This window comes from Mustela lutreola, chromosome 12 (assembly GCF_030435805.1).
Source record: "Mustela lutreola isolate mMusLut2 chromosome 12, mMusLut2.pri, whole genome shotgun sequence".
In the NCBI taxonomy this organism is placed as follows: domain Eukaryota; kingdom Metazoa; phylum Chordata; class Mammalia; order Carnivora; family Mustelidae; genus Mustela; species Mustela lutreola.
In genome coordinates, this window is record NC_081301.1 from 11,046,464 (window position 1) to 11,068,954 (window position 22,491).

At 45.7% G+C, this 22,491-nt stretch overlaps 1 protein-coding gene across 8 annotated transcripts in view; it reads left to right on the forward strand.

Moving 5' to 3' along the window:
• Positions 1-22,491, forward strand: part of DENND1A (DENN domain containing 1A) — a 496,023-nt gene that overhangs the window by 284,269 nt on the left and 189,263 nt on the right. For all 8 annotated transcript variants that reach the window (XM_059142351.1, XM_059142348.1, XM_059142354.1 and 5 more), the window contains one exon: positions 10,668-10,713. In XM_059142351.1, the coding sequence (XP_058998334.1) occupies positions 10,668-10,713 (46 nt within the window). The remainder of the gene's footprint in view (positions 1-10,667; positions 10,714-22,491) is intronic.

Consider the following 22,491-nt stretch of genomic DNA (forward strand, 5'->3'; position numbering starts at 1 on the left):
CATGAATAGTAATTACTACTGACAAAAAAACAAAAAAACAAAAAACAGGTGTTCCATAAACAGTAGGTACTACTTTTGTTATTAACAACTACAGATAGATAGATTTATAGCCTATCTATTAATGTGAATATATAGGAACGACATAGCAAAATCCAGTTGAAATGCACAACATCCGGGTGAAATGGATGGGTGTAGTTTAGGTAGACAGGTGTGGCTAAAATTCTTCTGTATATACCAAAGTCTGGGCCCTGTAGGTTTTGTTAAAGATTGAAATCCAAGTGAGCAGAAACTGTCATTTGTATTTTGTAGCAAATATTTATGAGTGCCTGCTATATCCCTGGCATTGGGCACAGGAAGGTAGGAGCTTCTTTGTAGATGGTCCTGGGTCTGATAAAACACTCCTTCCCAAAAGAATTCAGGTGTCCAGGCAGGAGTAGGAGAACAGACTTTTCCAGCTAAGAAGCAGCAGGGGACAAGGTCCAGTGCTCGGGGTGGAACCACGCCAACAGGGGCTCCTTTGGGGAACCGTAGGAAAAGGACCAGGATTTCAGCTTCAGACAGAAGAAGGAGAGAAGTTGTGTCTGTAGTTGGCCTGATGGGGAGGAAGCGTACAATGTTGAACAAAGGGAAGTTCTAGATTTCCAGGGAAATCCCTTAGTAAGATTTGGCTAAACTTGACCCTGAGGTTTGAACAGAGAGGCTGAGTAGTAGACGAGTTAAGTTTCGGGTCCAAATCCTGGCTCTGGTCCCACTGAATACATGTCTTTGGGTGAATCACATTACCCCTCCGAGCCTCCCGTCTCCTCGTCCACAAGAGTGTGGGGGAAAATATGTTCTCCGTGAGAAGCCTGGCAATCTAAAAACTCGTTTGGTGTTGACAGTCACCACATTTCAGTGCCCCTCCATTTCCTTCAGATTGAGAGTGCCAAGAGCCTTTGGAGGAGGTTTTGGACAATTTATGAGTAAACTGTTTTCCTGGTGGAAAAATGGCAGAGAGGAGAGACTGGGAGCTGTTTGCATTATTGGAGCCATAGACGCTATAGGAATCTTTACTAATACTGTGGGTTCTTTAGGTTCAAGTTCTCCATTTTTAAAAATTCAATCTTAACTCCTGTACTGCGACACTTAACAGCCTTTTTAAAGGTGTACAGTTCTCTGGGGTTTTTGTGTCTTCACAAGGTTGTGCAATCATCACTACTAATCCAGAGCCATTAGATTTTTTAAATATAGTCTTTATCATTAGTAAGGTAATTGGTCCTATTTAAAAACAGAAATCTTTTAACCTTCCAAAAGCACCCACAGCAGAAAGCCAGTGTTCGGTGAAAATGAGCAGCGCGTGTGGGTGGATGGCATCAGACCCTTCACTTGGTCCCTCCGAGGTGCCCCTGATGGCACAGGTGCTAGGTGTGCGGCGAGATGGCAGTCATCCAGCCTCGGTGGCGTATGCCCGCAGTGGTGCAGAAACTTGCAGGGTTAGAGAAGGCAAAGCGCCCTGCTGCGGAAATGGCCCTTCCCCGCTTGGGACTGGTGGTTGTCGCAAGCCGCCCTGTGGGGAGCTCTCCTGATGACAGCTTACCCCCCGCTGTGGGCCCGCCACCTCATCTATGTCTGAGCGTCAGAACCTGGCTTGCTGGTCCACCTTGTCAGGCCCGGTCCTGCTGCCGGATGTGACAAGGGGCCACACCGCTTGCCTCCCCTGCCCCAGTCTCTGACTTCTGCATGGAACATGGCTGGCCCTGACCTCTGCTGATACAACCAATCCTTGCTTTCCGGTTCTTGAGACACATTCAGTGTGTAATTCCTCACTCCTCCCGTACCTGGAGCCTATCTTGGACCCAGGACTTAGAAAACTGTGGAATTTCTATGGCACTGCGTGGTGTGGTCTCTCCAGCAAACATTCTAACAGGGCAGGCGTCACAGACCCTGTGATGCCATCGTGCCTCAGCGGGGCAGGGCCCTATCTCATGGCAGGACTTTTGGGATGAGCGTCCCTGCCTCTCTCGGGGTGGGCCCGAGGCAGAGTGCATGAAGCCACCAGCGCAGTGCAAGGCTCGGTGTGATCTCTCGGCACAGGGGATTTGTTCTTACCCTTAAACATTTGAAGGACTGAGAGGCTAGGCTGAGAAGGGATTTGATGCTTTACATCTTGGCATGTGACGTGTCTCAGTCCTTAAAAAACAAAAAGAACTCTTTTCTTCTTTTTAAACTTTTACATTTGCGGGGGAGTTACTTCCTTTTGATTTATCCATAAACTTCTTTTTCCCTCTCTCATTTCTTTCTTCCCTCTTTCATTCCTGCATTTCTATGAGAGTCTCCTGGGCGGCTGGTGGCTCCCGATTAGAGACGTCCCTTTGCAGCTGGCTCTGGCTGTTATGGTTCTCATTGAACTCTCTGGGGCAATAGAAAGCCCTGTCTCCTGACCTTTTCTCTGTGATTAACTTCTCCTGCTACAGTGGTCTTAGCCATGGAGCCCTTCCTGATGTTTTCCAAGTATGTCTCCTTCCGGTAGACTGAGAAGGCACAAAAGGGCGGACCACTTTAGGCTTTGATGTTGACCTTTCCAGGTTTTCATCCAGGCCTTATCTTTGTAGCTCATGTGTTCATTTAGGTTGGGTTTGGGGGCTTGGAGCTCTGGAAGGCATCTCCCCCAAGCCCCAAGGTTACCCCAGGAAGCCACAGGGCACACACTGAGAAGAGCACTGCTCCCGTGCCTCCCCTCCCCCCCGTGCTTCAGCTGCAGGGATAGACATGCGTTAGGAAACCATCTCCAGTGCCTAACCCCATGTACACCACGCTGCCCCACAGGGCACAAGCCCTGTAAGCTGGCTCCCGACGGCACGCCTGGAAGCTGGGCAGTTTGGGCCTCCTCTCCCAATCCAGAATTGCTCCTGTCCTCTCATGGGTCCTCATCCCGGACTGTTGCTCATAAATCAGGGAGGGATGGGTGGAAATTAAATACCTTTTCCCATAAGAAAACTGTGATTAACTCATGGCATTTGTACCCCTTCTGCTTTTCAAGCCATATTTTCTGCCTCTCACCAGCTGTGACCTTTGTCAAGTCACTTAACCTGTTTGAGCCATAGATGCCTCTCTAAATTATGGAGACCAGCCTCTCAAGACTGCTGTCATGATGAAAAGAGGTCACTTCAGGTCCGCCCCACAGCACCTTGTATGTTTCCTTTACCTCCATTCACACACATATGCTAATACACTCATCTCATGTCTGCTGTTCACTGTGAGTGCCTGATAGTCAGGGACCCGAACTGTTTTCTCTGTCCTCTATCCCAAGCCCGATGCGATGCCCCACACACAGTAGTAGCTGTGGGTTGCCCGACAAGCAGAGGGAAGACACTGAGCATATACCAAATGTAGTGTAAGACATTCATTTTCTCTCTCCCCTCCCCAGTTGTCTTCTTTAGATTTAAGCTCCTGAACAACTAGTTGCTTTTTCTCTCTGGACACCACGAAGCCCTGTTACAGTCCCGTTTCGCTCTTTGGGTGTCGGCAGCTGCAGTGCTCACAGCCGAGTTTGTGGCCCTCGCAGCAGGTGTGCCGAAAACCTCACAGCCCACAACTGCAGCATCACGTTCACCCCGGCTTCCATGTCATCCCTTTGCCCCTACTTCTTTTCCTGCCCTTGTTGGTCTATTAAATTGCTTTAAATCTTATTTAGAACAAAAAATGTCAGTTCATTTAACTAGTAAAGTAGATGGTTTTGTTCTATGAAGTATCCACTTGGCTGTTTTCTTTTTCAGTTACGATGGTGAAATAACTTTTTTTTTTACTTAAGTTAGTGTGAGGGGTCAGAGAATATTAAGCAAGAGTAGCATAAGAGACTTTGAAGTCGAAGGATTTGAGCTGGAATCACCATTAGCTGTAACCATGGGTAGGCTTCTGGGAATCCTTTTCTTAATCTGTAAAATGGGTGGTATAAATGGGATTATTTGGGGATCAAGTGAGATAAGGTGGCTCAAGCCTCTGGCGCACACTTGGGGAGCACGCTCCACTGTCCCCGTTCTTCTGGGCTCCACATATGGTAGGCGCTGCGAACAGGAACCCCTTCGTTTCTCCTGTGACTGATTGTCTAGAAGAGCCATGCAAATTAACATGTGCTTCATGCCAAATGGGCAACTCACACAAAGGCCTCTACCCAGAGAGGTGTTCACAACCTCTGGGGTCCTGTGAGGAGCGATGCTCTGTCCCACTGGGCAGCAGAGGTTCACTAGGACTTGAAGCAGGAGGGCTTGGGGCCCAGAGACACCATCTGGGGAGGGGCTCAGAGGCAAACTTGAAACAAGAGGATTCCTGTAGGTGAGGGGAGTCAGGGAGCTGGTTGCTTTGACGTGATGAGACAGGGCCTTTGATTTGGCACGGCTTCGGGCCAGCCCTCAGAAAGCAGACTGCGGACGACCTCATCTCCTTCCCCCTCTCCTTCCATAGGCCACGCAAAGGCTGGGCTTCTGGGAAACTGTCTGCTCATTTTGTCTCAGCAGAATGGACTTGGCCTTTCATCTGTTCTGCCATTGACGAGTGTGTGACCTGCATGACCTTCATCTCTTCATCTGTACGGTGCCGGTGGCAGTAGCACCTGCCTCACGCTGTTGTCGTGAGGGTCTGCTGAGCTCCTAGCCTGGTGATGGCCCTTGGCGGGCCACCTGTTGGGTCGCTCTCGCTGAGACCAGAACTGTGACAGTGAGGGCTCTCTGACAAGATGTGCTGTGAGGTCTTCGCTGGTGCTCCTTCTCCCACCTCTTGTCCCGAAACCTCTCTACCCAGGCCAAGCCTCCTATTTCAGAGCAGAATCTAAAAGTGTAGGACAAGCTGTGTTTATACTTTTGTTTCTTTTCCAAAAAAGAAAAGCTGAAACGAAGAGGACTTCTTTCAGAGTTTCCTTTCCCTTAAAAGTAGTGAACTGAGGAAAGACTTATGGGCTCCCCTGTGCCAGTCAGGACCTGTGACTAAGGAGGTGTGTGCCTCTGAGAGGTGGACCGGGCCCTGCGGCGTGGGAACTGTAGTGCTGACTGTGCATTTTTATGGGGAAAAGAAAAGCCGCACAGTGGACCTACCAAGTCCCTGGGCAGCTCTTAGCTAATTCCGTGCTGGGGTCAAAGAGGTGTTGCTTACCTGGCCCCGGGGGTTGGGGGGGGGGGTGCTCCCACCTCTCCGCAGGTCCTACCCCGCCCCTCCCCCTCTGTCTTGGGAAGCTGTGTTTTATGATTTGAGCAGCCAGTGTTCCTTTATTTCACCTGACTCTTTTCCAATTAGTAGCCACTCACCTCAGGGGAACATAATTAAGAGGGCTCTAGTTGTCTGGGGAAAGGAATTAAACAAATTGTGAACGTGCGGTAATACTGAACGGGGCTGCAAGACCATTAATAAGTCTGCAGGAGCCGCATTCATGCGGGGAACGAGCCCGTGCATAGAACTTACCTATAAGAAAGTTTTCTCGTCACAGGCTTGAGTTCGTAGGCGGATTGGGTGAGTAGCCCCCTTGGGATACCGGCACAGCTTTTGGCTTAAGTATCAAGCGTGTGCCGTGGGTCAGCGTGGGCATAGCCATCCCACAGCCCTGGGTTTGAGTTACAGCTTCCCTGTTTACTAGCTGTGTGGTCTTGCGCGAGTTACTTCACCTTTCTGAGCCTGTTTTCCAATCTGAAAATGTGGATAACAGCACTGCCTTGGAGAGTTGTCTTGAGAATTCCGTGTAAATAATGCATAAAAGCAGCTGGGTTACAGTAGCTCGATAAATATTCTAATGTTCCCTTTCAAATTAAACATACCTTTCCGGTATTAGGTTATATTATATATTATATTATATTGTCACTGCCTTTTCACCAGCAGCAGACCATCTTTCCTTCTCAGGGAAGAAAGAAGAAAGAATAGTTTCTACTCTTCTAGAATGTAACTGATGAAGTCAGATAGTACAGTAATTCCCCGAGAACAAAGGCCTAAAAGAGCTATATTCAGAGATGCACAGTGGCATCCCACAGTTGCTGTTGGCCACAGGGCAGTTGTGACACAGTTGTCATGGCCTGCCTGTATATATGAACATGGTCATAGCTGTTAATATGGTCACCGCTTTAATTATGTGCACTATTGGTTCCGCATATGTTGTGTCTAACTGACATTTAAAATGTCCCCGAAATCGGAATCGGCATTGAAATGTAAAGTCACCATGAATGCTGAAAGTCAGAGCTGAGGAGCATGGTGTTCATTTGCTAGTAGTTAAACAGATATTTGCGTTGCTGTGTTCTTGAGAAGCAACCAACACGTTCTTTGGAGGACCCAATAAGGGACGGTAGCTTCTAGGTGAAGTTGGATTATGTCTTGTTATTGAGATACCCTTGGGAAAACACTCACACTGATGACTGGATCACAGAGTGATGCTGAGTGATCGAACTCCGAATGCTGAAGGAGTGTTTGAGGAACCGCTTTAACAAACGTATTTTGCGGGGCGCCTGGGTGGCTCAGTGGGTTAAAGCCTCTGCCTTCAGCCTAGGTCATGATCCTGGAGTCCTGGGATCGAGCCCCGCATCAGGCTCTCTGCTCAGCGGGAAGCCTGCCTCCCCCTCTCTCTCTATCTGCCTCTCTGCCTGCTTGTGATCTCTGCCTGTCAAATAAATAAATAAAATCTTTAAAAAAAAAACAAAAAAAAACCAAACGTATTTTGCTGTATTTTCCTTTGAAGGTATGCTCAGGAGTGATAGGTGGCTTTTAAATTTTGTCATTGTAAGTGGTGAAAAAGTAACAAATTACAGTTTACTTGTGGTCTTTGCATTCTTGGTGGTGTATGAAACTAAGAGTAAAGGTTGCCTTCCAAAGAAAGTGTTAAGCAACCTACCGAGCTCAGTGAGTAGAAGGGTGGTGATGAGAGCGTGCTTGGTGTCAGCAGCCCACGAGCCAAACGATGCCTCTCAGCTCCCTGCTCTCATAATAGAGCCTCGACTGTCCTCACCAGGGCTTGGCCAGGTATCCCTCAGGACTAGGACAGGAACGAGAATATCATTCTTGGGGTGCAAAGAGAAGGGGTCCAGTGGGACCAGCCCTGTCAGGGCCTCGGAGAGAACCCACATGGATGTGAGAAGTCACTGAGCCTACCACGTGCTGCTCCTGTAACAAGGACTTCACGGGTTCTCTCCAACCCTTGCCACCGTCCTGGAAGATTTCCAGTGGGGCCTGTCCTACCCTTTTAGAAAGCACTTTGCCAAAAAATAACAAAAGATATATAAAAAAAAAAAAGAAACAAAAACAGTAAGAAAAGGAAAACAACAACAGTAGCAGCCCTGCCTCTTGACTTAGTAATTTTTATGATTGGGAATTCATGCCCATGAAGTTGTTCATTGTCATTACCGCGTGACTTACAGTGAATCGTTGGAATCGTTAGACTTAATGTCTAACTCCAGAACTAGGATGCAGTAAATTAAGGCACATCCGTATGTGGTGGACTATTACACAGTCTTTAATCACAAAGAGTGTAGGCTACTATGGGAGAGGTTAACGTGGCCAATGAGAAAATAAAATATGTATGTACCCTATAATTTCAAAGATATAAATATGTTTGTTAATGTGGGCTACTTTCGAGTAAGAAAAATGTGAAAGTCAAAGTAGCGTTAAGGTGATGTGATTCCCGCCCCCAAATTTCTCTTTACAATAAAAAGCCGAAGAAAAGAGGTTTCCAAAGAAAACGAGTCAGTAGCTGCAGTAACAGTTGAGGGTTACTGAGGATGGAAATTTTCGGAACGCACCCAGAATTACCCAGTTACATATTTGCTACATTGAGATGTTAAGGAGACTCTGGGTTTCCTTCCCCCCCCCCCCATTTCCATTTTCCTCTCCCCGCTTGGAATTCGTAATTAGTATCTTTGCAGAGCAAAAATGCAAGTCAGTTCAGGGAAGTATTTGAGGCTTTATCAGCAGATGATGACAGTGTAAAAGGTATTGGTCTAAATTTGCATTTATACAAAACATGGAGCTGCTGTGATTTCAGAGTAAATGTGTTTTCAATATTTTCTAAATACAGAGCTGGTGCAGCCCTAACAATGCTTGGCTAAGAAATTGCACTTCTATGATAGGCCATAATTACTCTTTGGGAAATTATTGGGCTGAAAACAAAAATGCCTACCTAATGATACCTGAAGTGTGGGTCTCACTTATGATACCTGAAGTGTGGGTCTCACTTTGTCCCGTTTTGCATCTGTAGCCACTTCTGCAAGACTCCTTTTCTTCTCTTTCAGAGTATCAGTGATTTTTATTGCAGGACAAAGGGCATGGCATTAAAACCTACATATTTAAAATTCTAGAAAACATTTCATTTTCAGGTAAGAGGCTTCAGTTATAGAGACTTTTGCAGGATTTATTTTCACCTTTTTCTTGGGGTTGTTTGAATGGCCTTTTTCTGTACATTAACTCATTTGCTGAAATTTCAGTTCTAAAATTCTAGTTAAAACTCACCGTCCTTTGTCAGTTGTATGATTAAATGTACAAGCTGGAAAAGTTGATGAGATTTGGTTAAATATTATGGATTAGAGTTTTTCTCCCTTCTATGTGTTAGGCTGTGCTTCTGGACAAATTAATAAGTGACCATTTTTCTGGAATTCTGCACTCTTCCTGCTTCCTTTCATTACATTAGGCAAGGTTCCACTAGATGAGACATTTGCAGTCTTAAGACTTCCTGCCAGGGTTCAGACTTTGTATTTTTGACATTGAAGCTGTCGTGTTCCTGAAGCTACTTAATTAGAAACACATTCATTTCAGTGTACACTGGAAAAAGCTTGGACAGCAGAGCCCGGCACACTGGGAAGTTTGAGCATTTGTGTAGCTGGCGGCTAAACTAATGGTTTACAGTTTAAGCGAAAAAAATATCATAGGGCATTTCCTTGCCCCTAGAAGCGAAGAGAAGCTGAATGTGCACAGCGGATACCTTTTTTAAAAAGGAGAGAGGAAGAAGAAGAAAGCAAAGAAAAGACAACTTCACTTTCACTGCAGTTGTGTGTATAATTCTTTCTTTGGCTATTATCAAATACAAAAGTCTTCTAGAAGAATAGTTCCCAAACTGTGCTGCTAATATTCAAGTCTGTTTTACAGGCTCCCAAGATATATTACTGCTGAGATCTGTAGTAAGGAGGACATTTTATATTCTGGGGAAGGATTTTTTGCTTGAAGAATGTTATTTGTTGAATGGTGATGGGGGAATTGTGCCCTCTCTTATTTTTAAATGTTTGAGCAATTTAAAAATGCACATCTGATGTTTAAAAACCTTCATTCCCTATCCATTGCTTTCAGGATGATGCCTAAACTCCTTAGTATTCAAGTGAAAACACACCTCTGCGTTCTTACTTCTTACCCCTCTGGTTTTCCCCACCCTGTTCCCAAGGAAAGCCATTCTTATAGATCCACCTGCTGTCTCCTGGCCGCCCCAGAGGAAAGGCGCCTGGTCACCTTGATCAGAGCCTGGTGTCTTTGCCAGAGGCTCACAAAATACGCTTGCACCTTTCATAGGATGTGCTATGTACTACTGGAGAGACCTAGGGAAAAGGTGCCCACTCGCTCTCGTCCTCCTGCTTGTTGACCTCCCTCCCTTACCGTCCCTAAGAAATGTAGTCATGGGAGGTGGACCCAGGGACTTTAAGTTCAATGTTATGAAGTCACCAAAAGAAGAGACTTCAGAGTCCTCTCCGGTTGGCTGCTCCCTTTGTTTTGTGGCATTAGAGAAGGGATTTAAGCTCTCTGGGGCTATTCTGGTCCTCTGTAAAATGGGGATAACACCTGCCTTATGCCATTGTTGTGCAGATTAGGAAAGATGAATTTGAAGTTCCTCATATAACGCCTACCCCCTTTATTGGTAAGTAGCATCATAAATGATAATGTGTGTGAGCGTGCACACACACACACACACACACACACTCCTGAAACCAAAGGAAATCAGTGCATAATGCCCAGGTTTTAAGAGCTTTGGAGTTGGGTTCTCTACTCCTGCCCAGTCACTGAGGGAGCAACCATTGCCCTCCCTGTGAATGAAGCTTTGTGGCTTTGGGGCCACAAAGCTTTGGGGCTTTGTGGATTGTGGCGCCATTGGATGGCATATGTGCATTTGGTGGGGAAAGGATTGCTCAAAGTTCCCCACATACTTAGGCCAGTCAGAATGGACCATTAGAGCACATCCCTGATGGCAGAAGGAAACAGCAAATAAAGAAAAAAAAATCATCCTTCACTGAAACACATTATGCCTTCCATTCAACCCTGTTAACTGCCTTTTCTGTTGTGATTGTGGCGGTGATCATTTCCATTGGTGCCAGGAACTGTACTGATCACTTGACATGTAGTCTCTCGCATTCTGATCGCGAGGGGCCCATTTGATTCCAGTGTCCCATTTTAAAGACAAGGCCACTGAGTCTGTGTAATCACAGGGCTGCCCCTGACGGATTAACGCCAGGGTCGGTGCTCTTCCCACCACCCGTGCTTCTTCTCGTGCTGCCCACATTTTGAAATTCTTCGGAAGTTTCTAGGCTTGGGAACAAAATGTCACATTAGGATTTTTGTTGTGAAAGGAAATGTAACTGTGCATACGTTTATTAAAACAGTTTTTCTCCAAATAGTGAACCATCTGTAATTTTCTGTCGGAAGCAACAGACATTAAAGCAGCTGTGTGTCTCTGTTTCTCTTCACAGTGCTCCCATGCCCTACCTCATAGGAATCCATTTAAGTTTAATGGAGGTAAGTTGGCGCCTTTCCTCCCCAGATCTCTCTACTTGCAGCTTTGTTTTGCTCCGTGACAGTGGAAAAGACCCGGTCTCTGGATTCACAGCTCTGCACGTGGGAGCATGTCCGAGCAGCACGTCTTGCACGGCCCCCTCCCAGGTGCACAGAGCTGAGCAGTCCGCCGAGACCCCATTTCCACTGGGCTCTGGTTTCCAGTGTTTTTCCACTTTGCTTGGAGATTGTCGATTTCCATGGGTGAGAGAGTGAGGTTCGAAGAGGCAGGAGAAAGGGGTTCTTCAAGGGTTTGAACCAGGGAAGGGAAGTTGCTTGCTCTTCAAAATGATGTTTATTCCAAATCACTGGAACAGTATTACATTTTCATTGTAGAGGATGTGGTATAAGGAAGTATAAAGAAGAAAGTTAAAATTTCCACAATACCATTATTTGCAGATTCAACTACTGTTAGCATTTCACTATTCTTCCTCCTAGTCTATATTCTGTGAATATATATTTTGTATGAATGTGCATAACTGATGTGTATATCCATATATACATACATATATATATATAATTTTATGTCTATTTCACTTAACATTGTAGAATGGGGATTTCTACATGTTTTTAATCTACTCTCAGTAATAATAATTTTTAATTTGGGGCCTGTCGGTCCACCATTTGGATATACCACAACTTAACCATTTCCCCATTATTGTTGGACACTTAGGTTGTTTATCATTTTTCACTGTTATAGTCTTTCGGTGAACATTTTTATGCATAAGGTTTTATCTGCATTTTGACTTACTTCCTTAGCACAGAACCCCCAACGTAGAAATGCTTGGTCAAAGCTATGAATCTGGTGCCAGATTGCTTTCTGCATGGCTGTACCAATTAGATAGCAGTTCTTTTAAAGGACTTTTCTGTGCTTTTGTAAGTGCCATTGGTTCGTAGACATGAACCTTAAGCTTTTCCCTCCTCAAGAGAGAGCTTAAATTTGTACTAGAGCAAAACGGGGTGGGAGGTGGGGGGCTTGCCTGTTTTGCACAGGAGATACGCTCTCAGAGGGAAAATCTAGAGCCATGTCCGTCTGTGATGATGCTTTGCATGTCTTAAAGGAAGTGCTACTTCTCTTCTTCTGTTCCCTTCATTTCACGTCGACGAGGACCACCTGCTTCTTCACTAACTGTTGCACACTGTGCTATTGTGCTTACGAAAATGAAACAAGTTGGTTATCGAAAAACCTGTTTGTTTGACATTGAGAATCTTGATCAAAATAGACCACAGAAATCTGCTCAAATTTCTAATTTGACAGGACGGCCATGTGGCTCCTACATTCTGTTAACAGTTCCTCCTTGTCATCACCCAGCCCTGAGCACATACAGTACACAGTTTATGGACTATCTTGGATGGTGTATTTAGATCAGATTGAAGAGATTTCTTCTGTGTTTTACCTTTGTTTGTGAAGTTTCGGGGTGCATTCAACGCTCCTGTGCGAAAAATTAAAAGTGAATCCTTTCTCATCGACCTTTCATGCCAGTTGTTGCAGAGTTTGAAACACGAATCTGAAGACCATTTGGTCTGTCAGAGTCCACAGCTCTCTCCCGCCCCTCCTCCTGCCTTCCAGACTGTTCCAGCACAGGCTTTTTCAGACTCCTTTTCATGTGCCTTTACCTTCAGCATTGTCCACGTTTCTAGTCTTAGCTCGGTTTTCTTCTCCACATGCCCTCTAGTCATCTCACCTGAGGCCTTTTGCTTCAGCTACCAAGGCAATGTCAGGGACTCGGCTGTGATTCTCATACTGGGTCCCTTTCTTTGAACTTCAGATGCAAAGTTTCAAGCGCCAGTTGACTGTCACCTGGTGTGCTGCCGATACCTCAGATGCAGTCTTCCCCAAACAATGCATTATCCACACACACACAGAGACACGTACGCACGCACGCACGCACGCATAGGCCTTCTGGTGCTCCGGGTCCCTGAGTGGCACCAGGGCCTGCGAAGGCACCAGGGCCGGACCTGCAGAGCCCAATGGAGTAATCCTCTTCCTCATTCTTTCTCTCAAAGTAGTGACCACAGTTCTCACCCGACTCTTCACCCAGTTCCTTCCTCACTGCCTTCACTGACCTTTTTCTTTGCTGGATTCTTACGAAGCCTTCCTCATTCACGTGACAAGCAAAATGACAGCCTCTGTGTTCCAGACATCAGCTCGGCTGTGGAAGGATGAAGACGGAGACGAAATTCAGGGCACAGTCCCGACATTTGGTGGCCTGCCGTCTGCCCCGTCACTGTACCTCTGTGGCCCAGCTCTCTCTGCCCTCCCCGTGTTCTGCCCCTTCTCCACCGCTGTCACGCCTCATGTCCTCTCCCTGTCCCTTGCTAGCCAGTGCCCTCAGTGATCCCTGAACACTAAGCCTGCTCTTTCCAAAAGTCCCCCAGTTGTCATCTTTCACTTCCTGTGCCTCTTGCTCTGGATGATAGCTATTTGCTTCCCCGTCCTCTCTGTCATCCCCAGGAGTAGGAGTTCTGTGAGAACAAAGACCGTGTTTCATTTGTGTGGTGTCGTCAGCACCTAGCGGGACACCGAACAGGTGCTTCCTGAAAAGAAGAATTGAGTGCACGCTTGGAAAACGGGAATTCGGAACACACTTAGAGCCTCCACTGGGCATCACTGTTTCCAGGGAACCCAGCACTAAAATTTTACTGAAAGACGGAGTACCATTTTTTCCCCTTTTTATATGACTATAAGGCATTTTTGAAAAGGCCTTTGGTAGTAAAACATGCAATGCAAAATGTACCTAAATTTTGAAGCGAATATTTGAGACCGTTTGGTGTTTAGGTGAATGGGGTGCAAGTCTGCTGTCCTCAGCCTTTGAAGGGTTTTAAGTGAGAAGGTTCAGGAAGTACCAGGCAAGATAAATCTTAGACCTGTTTGAAATTGGGGAGGGGTTTGCCATGCTGCAGCCTGTGTGGTCAGCACTAGAAGGAAAACGGAAGTAGTTGTCGCCCCGTTCTGGAGGCCAGCTAAGCCACTTTCCAGACAAAGTGGTGTTTCCAGGGTGTGTTGGGCAGCTGCGAACGACCCACTCATGGAACTGAGTCTCTCTGTCTCCTCGCGTGCATCTGAGCTCAGGCTCCAAGTGCTCTAGTCATTCCTTTTGATTGGGATTATCTGGTTCTGTTATGCCCTTCAAGGGAGAGAAATGCTTTCCTGAGATTTCTTCCAGGAACTATGGGCTGTAATGCTCGGGGAGGAGCTCGTACCTGGGGCCAAAGGAAAGCTCTTTAAGGAAGGAGCTCGGGAAGGCCCATCTCCTCTCGCACACTAGTTTTCTTACTGGCAATTCAGCAAAAGGCTTATTTTTGACTGTCTTGTTATTTTTTCTTGAAAGCTATAGGCACCTTATTATGCCTTTGCATATGTGCCAGAATTTTTTAAACTTCAAATGAATGTGGCAGATGTTCATAAAAGTTTAGAAAAAGCTACCATAGGAAGACTTTTTAACCATTTTTATGACACTCAAATTTGTTGCACAAAAGGAAATATAAATTATAACCTAGTGTTCTCATCTGAAAAAAGGTTATTTTGGGGAAAGACCTCATTCTGGTCTCCGTGCTCTACCAGGGTGCCCTTGCTGTGTGTCAAATGGTAACCTCATCCCCTTAAAGAGACTGCCTGCCTTCTAAAGTGACAAGTTTTTAGTTGATCCTGATTCTTACCCCTCCTTCTGCCTTTTTATATTCTTTCTGTCATTTAAGCAAACATTAATTTGAGGCTAGTGGTAAGTTAGCAGGATAGCCAAGGCTATTGGCATAGACCTAGTTTCTTCTTGGAGAGAATGATCTTGTTAGCTGGCAGCTAAGAAGTACCGAAACGTGGCCAAATTACACAGTGGCTGTTCCCTTTCATTTCTCTCAACCTCGGTTCAGTTCAGGAGACGTTTCTGCCGCCCCTGTTCTATGCCATGGCCAGTAGCAGGTGCCAGGTCACATCTGGTCGATGGTGCTTCTCCTATTTGACAAATGAAGACTTTCCTTTCCAAGCCTCGCAAACAATGCTTTGTGTCCAGGCCTCAGAGCGACGTGAGGGATGGATGCAGGAGATCATGTATGTATCACTCCTGCCGGCAGAATGCTCAGGAAGGAAGTAGGAAAGGCGATAGGCCTGGCACAGTTCCAGACAGCGGCTCGGGCTGGCGTGTAGGTGCCGCTCCACCTAGACACAGGGGCACCTAGACATAGTGGCTGGAATGTGGGCTCCGGATGCCGGCTCCCCTCTGCCTGCCTATGCGATCTTGGGAATGGTGATTGACCTCTTAACCTCTGTTGTCTTACGTATCAAGTGAGGGCAGTGGCCATATCTCCCTGAGAGGACTGTTGGGGGATCCGGTGAGCTGATGCTTATTAGGTACCTCGCACAGTGCCTGGCACATGGAATTCAACAGAGATCAATGACCATCACTGTTTTCATTTCCTCAGTGGCCTTGTAAGTCATTCACGTTGTTAAGCTGATGGCTTTGACTTCTGTTTCAGAGACACTTAGGTTACCAGGCTCATCGTCCTCACCATCTGGGCAAGGAGAGTGTCACAAGATTGGTTTGTGCTCACCCTGTTGTGTTTGCAGTGCTAGAGGGACCGAGTCAGGGGTGGGAGCAGCACCTGGAGAATGCGAAGGCGCTGTCTGTCCCCTGCTGGACCACTCCCTGCTGCAAGAGTTTTAGGCATGATACTTTGTCTCTCTCTATCCTACTTTCTTCATCTGTAATAGTCCTTAGTATCCATCTTTTAGGATTGTGGTAAGGATTAAAGAAGGGAGTCCTGTATGTGTCCATCACGTCCTAGGGCCTGGCCTATGGTTAAAATGCTGTCTGTATCCCCTTCTACAAGAATGTTTCGAGAGCCTTCTGCATACACAGGCACTGCATCGTGTGACGAGTTCTGTATGAAATGGTGAACGTCACATGATCCCTGCCTTCACAGGGTTTTGTCTGGGGCAGATGCAGATAAGTGGAAAGTAATTACAGTGAATCTGGGATGCCCTGGGCCTGGAAGAGCAGACACCACATCTAGCCTTGAGGGCTGTGCTTCCAACTTCAGTTCCGACTACCTGAACTGAAACCAGGGAAACTGGGAACGGCATCGACAGAGACTTAAAATGAACACCATGGAATTTTCCAGAAAGTTTGAGTAGTTCAGTATCTGACAGGAACACAGAGCTGAAGGGAGAGAGGAGAGCTGAGGTACGCAGGCAAGGGCCAGGCTATCCAGGGCCTTGTAAGCCTTGTTAAAGAGTTTGAACTTTATAGGGCAATGGAGAGCCATTGGAGTGTGTAAATAGGGGAGGAACATGGTCAGGCCTTCTCCTTCTGGGCCATTAGAAACACAGTCCTTCCATATAAAATGCTTGGAAACTGCTTAACCATGTTAATAAAGTAAATTGATATTTATAAAGATCAAGGTAATTCTTAAGTAAATTACACACCACGACCATATATATAAAATTCAGATGTGTTAGCGTCCCAAACCCAAGCTTCCGAATGGCTCCCTTGCCGCCACGCAGTGGCAGAGGTGTTTGTGGTGATGACTTTTCTTCAGGGGTTTAAGCACCACTTTTACTAGGTTTTGTCTTTTCCTCCGTGTTTCCAAGTACTTTTTATGAATTAGATATTCTTTCTACAGCCCAGTTTGAGGATATAAATTTGGATTGTATACTAAGTGATAGTTCAGGCAGTAAAAACGGGGGGAGTGAGACCCAGAAACCAGGCTCACAGGCCCCTGGCCATCTTTCCCAGCACTGCAATGTCAAAAAGCATGTGATAGGTACATGAGGGCATGAGGACAAGGTCACAGCATTCCTTTCTCTTTCTCACCATCCTTTACCTGGGGAGGCTTGGCGGGAGCTCCTAGGAGCCAACTTTGCAGTTGAACCGGGTGCTTGGCTCAGCACTGGGTCGGCACATCCAGGGACCAAGTTACTGGTCTGTGGGAGCCAGAGGCAGCAATTTCTGTCTGCAGTGGGGCTCAGGGTGTAAATAGCAGGCTTTCACACACACAAAAATCACAGGATTTACTTATTTACAGAAAAGAAAAATAACCTTTCTTTTTTCCTACCCATCTCAAAGAACCCGAATTTTTGTCAAATGAGTTGACACAATTTTAACTTGTTTTTTCTTTTCATTTTTCCCTGGGCACAGAAAGTCTTTAATCCTTTGTTCGCTTTTATTTATTTATTTTTTTTTTTTACATATAAATTTATTTTTACACCGTTTCACAGCAAGTGGAGAAGAGTGTTTCCTGTTTACCATTGTGCCATTTTGCTTCTTCGCAGGACTCCACAGGTAGACGGTAATAAGATGTAGTTCACACTTGTTGATGCTGAGATTGATGCAAAACTCGGAGCCATAATTATATTCAGATGTAAGTGGTGGCTTGTATATGTATCCTCCCAGGAATTGAGAAATTCAATGAAGACCTGTTGGTTAGTGCTCAGTCATTCCTTTCCTCCTTTATAAGAAGGAACAAGATAGGAAGGTTGAGACAGCTTCTGAATTCTTGCTCAGCACCAGACGCTGTGCCAGATACTTCACCTGTTTTGAATTTCGAGAGTTCCTCCAAATCCCCCTGCCAGGCGGGGGGTATCCGTATTTGCCAGTGGGGAAGCTGAGGCTCAGGGAAAGTCATTTCTATAGAATCCCTTTGCTGCGGGGGGTTTGTGAGGACCCAGAGCCTCTGCTCTGAGCACCATCTGAGCAGGCCATGTGGTTCCGGCCTCACCCTATCCCGTGCTGGGCAGAGGCCCCAGCTTTGCCCAAGCTTTTCCTTCTCAGGGTGGCCCCCTACCATGCACTGGGCATTGTGGTGAAGGGCTCGGGGAGACGCCTCTGGTGGCCTCAAGTGCCTCCAGAGCAGAGGTCTGAGTGCACCTGTATCTGAGGCTGTGTGACTTAGCCTCGCCATGATTTCATTCTCTCTTCAGTAAAATGAGGACTGTGTCACCTAGCTAAAGGACTTGTGAGATTTTAGTGATACAATGGATGCGAAGAGCTTCTTTAAAACACTCTACCGAACATTATTCTTTGCAGTGAGGAGGGAAGTTCAGCACACTTGCTGGTGCCTGCTTTATCATATAAAGAAAAAAATGGCTTGGTTTTGCGGGGATTTCCTTAGCATGCTGTCTGTTACCGTGCGGAACACCACACCAGAGTCCCTGTCACAAGCACGGCATTCAGTGACAATTCAGAGGCTCTGTTCAGCTTAGGGCTGGATGGAGCTCCTGCCTTCCGCCGGTTGGGTTTCCCCTGAAAGTGCTTTTCCTCCTCACACAGCATCTACTTTAAAATGAGGATGATTCTTAAATGTCACTTACCCTAATGTTGGAATTAGTTCATATAAAACAATTTAGAGCTCTGGTAGTAATTTATGTAATCAAAGGGAGCAAGTTCTTCTGGCTGATTTAAGTATCTCTTGCAGTCAGTACATTTTCAGTCTAATTTGTTGTGACTGAAATGTTCTCTTGTGAGATGAGATAAGCCTCTGTTACAGATTAGCAAAACTGAGTAATTTATGAGGGAGAATCCCAGTAGAAAATGTGAAACCATCATTGATGCTCCTGTTTGCCAATTTTCCCATCATCACTTAGCCAGTCATTATATGTAGGTTCCGCTTAGCAATGTGAAAACTGACTTCAAAGAAAATTTAGTTTATCAACTGTTACTAAGAGAAGCTTGAACTCATCAAAATCCTGTCAGATTAAGAAAAGGAGCGGCGCGCTAGGAGGCTGTGCAGCAAGAGTGGAAAGGACTCTTGGGCTCCAGAGCTAGGTGGCCCTGGATTCAAATTCCAGCCCTAGTTAATGTCTAGTTTAAGTCAAGGTGGCTTTAAACAAGCTCCTTTGTTGAACCAAGAGGTCAGTTGTGGTATTTCTGCTGCATCCCATAGTTAAGACTCCTTTCCACACAGGATTACTGTGTTGTCCTCTGGAGAGATGACTATTCAGGGGGCGCCTGGGTGGCTCAGTCGGTTAAGCGTCTGACTCTTGATTTCGGTTTCATGGTCTCAGGATCCTGGGATGGAGCTGTGCGCTCAGCGGGGAGTCTGCTTGACAATTCTCTCCCCCACTCTGCCCCTCCCTGCCCCCTGCTCGTGTGCTCTCATTCTCTTTCTAAAATAAATAAGTAAATCTGTTTTTAGGGGGGGGGGGCACCTGGGTGGCTCAGTCTTTTAAGCGTCTGCCTTTGGCTCAGGCCATGATCCCAGAGTCCTGCGATCGAGCACCACATCGGGCTCCCTGCTCGGCAGGAAGCCTGCTTTTCCCTCTCCCTCCTGCTTGTGCAATCTCTCTATATATTAAATAAATAAACTCTTTAAAAAGAGAGAGAGAGAGAGAGAGATGCCTGTTGGAGATACTTAATGATATCAACCATTGAATGAGGACCTCCCAGTGTACATGGCCCTTGAGCCATACCATTTCTAATGGTCACCCTGTGAGGGGAGTATAGACTTTATAGAGAGGATGTTGTGTTATCTCTCTAAACCTCAGACACCTCACTTTTAAATGGGTTGATTCCCCACTTCATAGGAGTTTTTAATGAGCAGTAAATGAGGGAATTGGTACCGGGCCCATGGTGCCAAATAAATGGAAGCAACTATACGTATATCAATATTCTGTAGTTCAAAGGCATCTACCTAAGATTGACTTTCCCCTTTCCCAGCCTCCTTTTGTATTTTTTAGTGAGTGACTTTTTCTAAATTGACATTAACTCAAAGGCACTTTTAACCGAGCACAGCCACATGGGACTGGTGACTTCTTTTCATAAAGTCCTTGCAAGTGATTAGGGGCGGGGCCCCTGTGGGAGCTCAGAGACCAGCCATGTGATGATTGAAGAGCAGTACCCTTGGCCTAGGCAGATCCCACTTGGAATCCGGGCACATGTGGTTCTGTTTAACACCGTGCTCCACAGACTCATGGTCCGGGCTTGTGACCATCAGACATTTGTTGTTGATAGGTGAGGTCACCGCAGTAGGGGTGTTTGTCAACCAAATTAAACTTCCTCTTAATGACCTAAAATAATTGATTCGGAAGGCCTTTAAATGGGCCATGGCAGTGTGTAAGCAGGCTGAAATCTGGTATTTTCTGCACACATTATTGCGTGTTATTGTTTTGCTTGGGGGAAGATATGGATGGACCATTGGCTTTCCGGGCAGCTCCACCATTTGTCTGCATGGGATGTGGGCGAGTCCCTGAACTCCTGTGTGCGTGTGCCTTACCATCTGTGAAATGGGGCACCTGCCTTTACACGATGACAGAAAGAATGTGACTAAAACTCCACGCCCACTAGTTTGCCCTCACTCAATGGAGAGATTATTGTTAATAAAGGATTTCCACTGGGCGTCTCTGAAGAAGACAGCTTAGTAATTAATTTTGTACAAAGTGGTCAAACTCCAATGTAGTAACCGTACCTTTTTTTCCCCCTGCTAAACTGATTTCTCCATAAACTGCTTTCTGTACTAAACTTAAACACCCATAGAGAAAAGTGTGACTAAAATTGGAGTCTGTAAACCTCTCTTTACATATTGTTTGATTCTCAGCTGATTTCAAAATGAATTTAAAGTTGAGTACTTCAGAGCTATGCCATGTAGGCTACAAGAGGTCTGAGTGTTTTCTTTGCCTTTGGATTCAGACATTAATGACCTGAGCTCTGGCCTTTGCAGGTAGAGTGGGGCCACCATACCATGTTTGTTAAAAAATAAAGGCACTGGCTCAGGGCTTTCCCTGAGTTTGATCAACAGTGGCACTAAAGTTTGCTTTTGTGTTTGGAAGTTATCAGTATCCCACAAAGTGGTTTATGTGTCCTGCCTAAAATCCTTTCCTCCATAAACCCAGATATCTGACAAAAACTAAGAGCTGCAGGCTGGGGCTGCCTAGGGTTCTGGACATGTCTTTAACCAAATGTAATATCTGCTAAACCTTGGCATCAATTGCTTTTGAATGATTTATTGGTAATAAATTTATATCCTGCCTCTGCAGCATTTTATTGCAAATATTTTGTACTGACCGAATGGGTTAAATTATGAAGCTTGATAAGTACATATGCACATTACCCATCCCTAGCTTTAAAAGAAAAAAAAAAGGAAGAAAAAGATAGCTATGAGTTTGGAAGTCATCCCAATTTTTAAAAATAAGAGAATTTGGACATTTTGGCATATGGGGCTTTTTAAATGAAATTTCATGGAACTGAAAACAGTCAATTTTAGGTTTCCAAAAATTGTTTTGATTTTCATTGGTATAAATTTGCTGCACATGGTTTTAGGGAAGTTCTGAGAGATGCATTTGGGACTTCGGGGTTGATTTTTTTTTTTTTTCTGAGATTTGTGATTTATTTTTAAAAGGTGATTTTTTTTTTCCCCAACTCAAAGTATAAATCGGAGGAGACATAGTTCCATTTCTAGGACAGCTTTTTTGTAATGACATTGTTAAGCATTGCCAAACAACTGGACTTGGGGCTGAATTATTGAGCATCGTTTCAGCACCACTTGGACACCACACGGCAGACTCCTCTTCCCCCATCTCGGAGTTAGAATCTCGAGGCCAAGTGATTGGGGCCATTCCATTAGCAGCAGCTGCCAGTGATAAGCACCACGAGAGTCACTTGTGTAGGGTCAGGCTTATTGCACATCAAGGTTCGGCAGAGTCGGAAGAGAGGGAAGATGCCCAGGAGGGGGCTCCAGGCCACCTGCTGTGTGAGGATCAAAGGGTTGAAAGGTCAGAGGGCGCAGCTCCCTTAACCATATCTGTCTGTGCAATAGCTATTTCAGATTGTAAATCTTGGCGATTTCATTAAGTCCTCCTGGCTGCTACTGGGGCATTGAAATAATAAAATTTTATATCTGTTGCCTTTCCTGCCTCTGGCAGCCAGGCTGATAGATTCTCAGCAAAATGGGGCGTCTTTATGAAAACCTTTCCTGGAAGGATCAGAGCAGCCCTAATGAAGCTTCAGGTTGGGAAGTTGGGGTTCACAGCACCTCATCCTCTGGAATAGCTTAAAACACACACACACACACAAACCATTGAGCCGCCTTCGTGATTTATGTAACACCTCGTTTCTGAAAAGCAGGTCACCAAAATATTACATCTTGCTAAATGCTTACTCTTACACAGAGGAGGCGTGGGGTGCTTTCTCGGTGCGGCTGCTTCGTTAAGTAGCCCGTTCTGATGACACCAGGTCCATCCTCTTGGGGCGCCCCCCCAGCCGCTGTACAGAAATTATTTCTTACTCGGCAGACCTTTTGGGTGTTTTTAGAGACGTGTCTCCTGAATATGATTTTCCAAACACTTTTCCTAGATCTTAAAGTTGTTATGGACCTTTAGGGTTCCTTGGCTCTTGGGCAAGACAAATCACAGTAATGGCTGCCCCTTTACTGCCCATCTGTTTAAGACCCCCTGTAGTTTGTTTGAAAAGTTAAGAGATTTTCACAGTGAAGGTGCCATTTCTGAAATTTAAAGTGTTCCTTTTCACCGTGAGATAAGTTCACTCTGATTAAGTCCATAATTCTCACTAAGCCATGTTTATGGGGGCAATAAACAATGTTTCAGCGTGCTTGTTAAATTGGGTTTCCAACCTCTCCACTCTTTAAAAATTGACATTTCAAATAAAAGGCAGGTGGAGATGGGAGTCCGGGTTCTCTGTGCCTAGTGATGAATGGATGATGGCAAGTTGGCAGTTGTGTGGGAGGAATGAGGCCCTATTTTATGGAGGGTGACCCCAAACCATTTTGGGACCAGGGAATCGACATCCCCTTCTA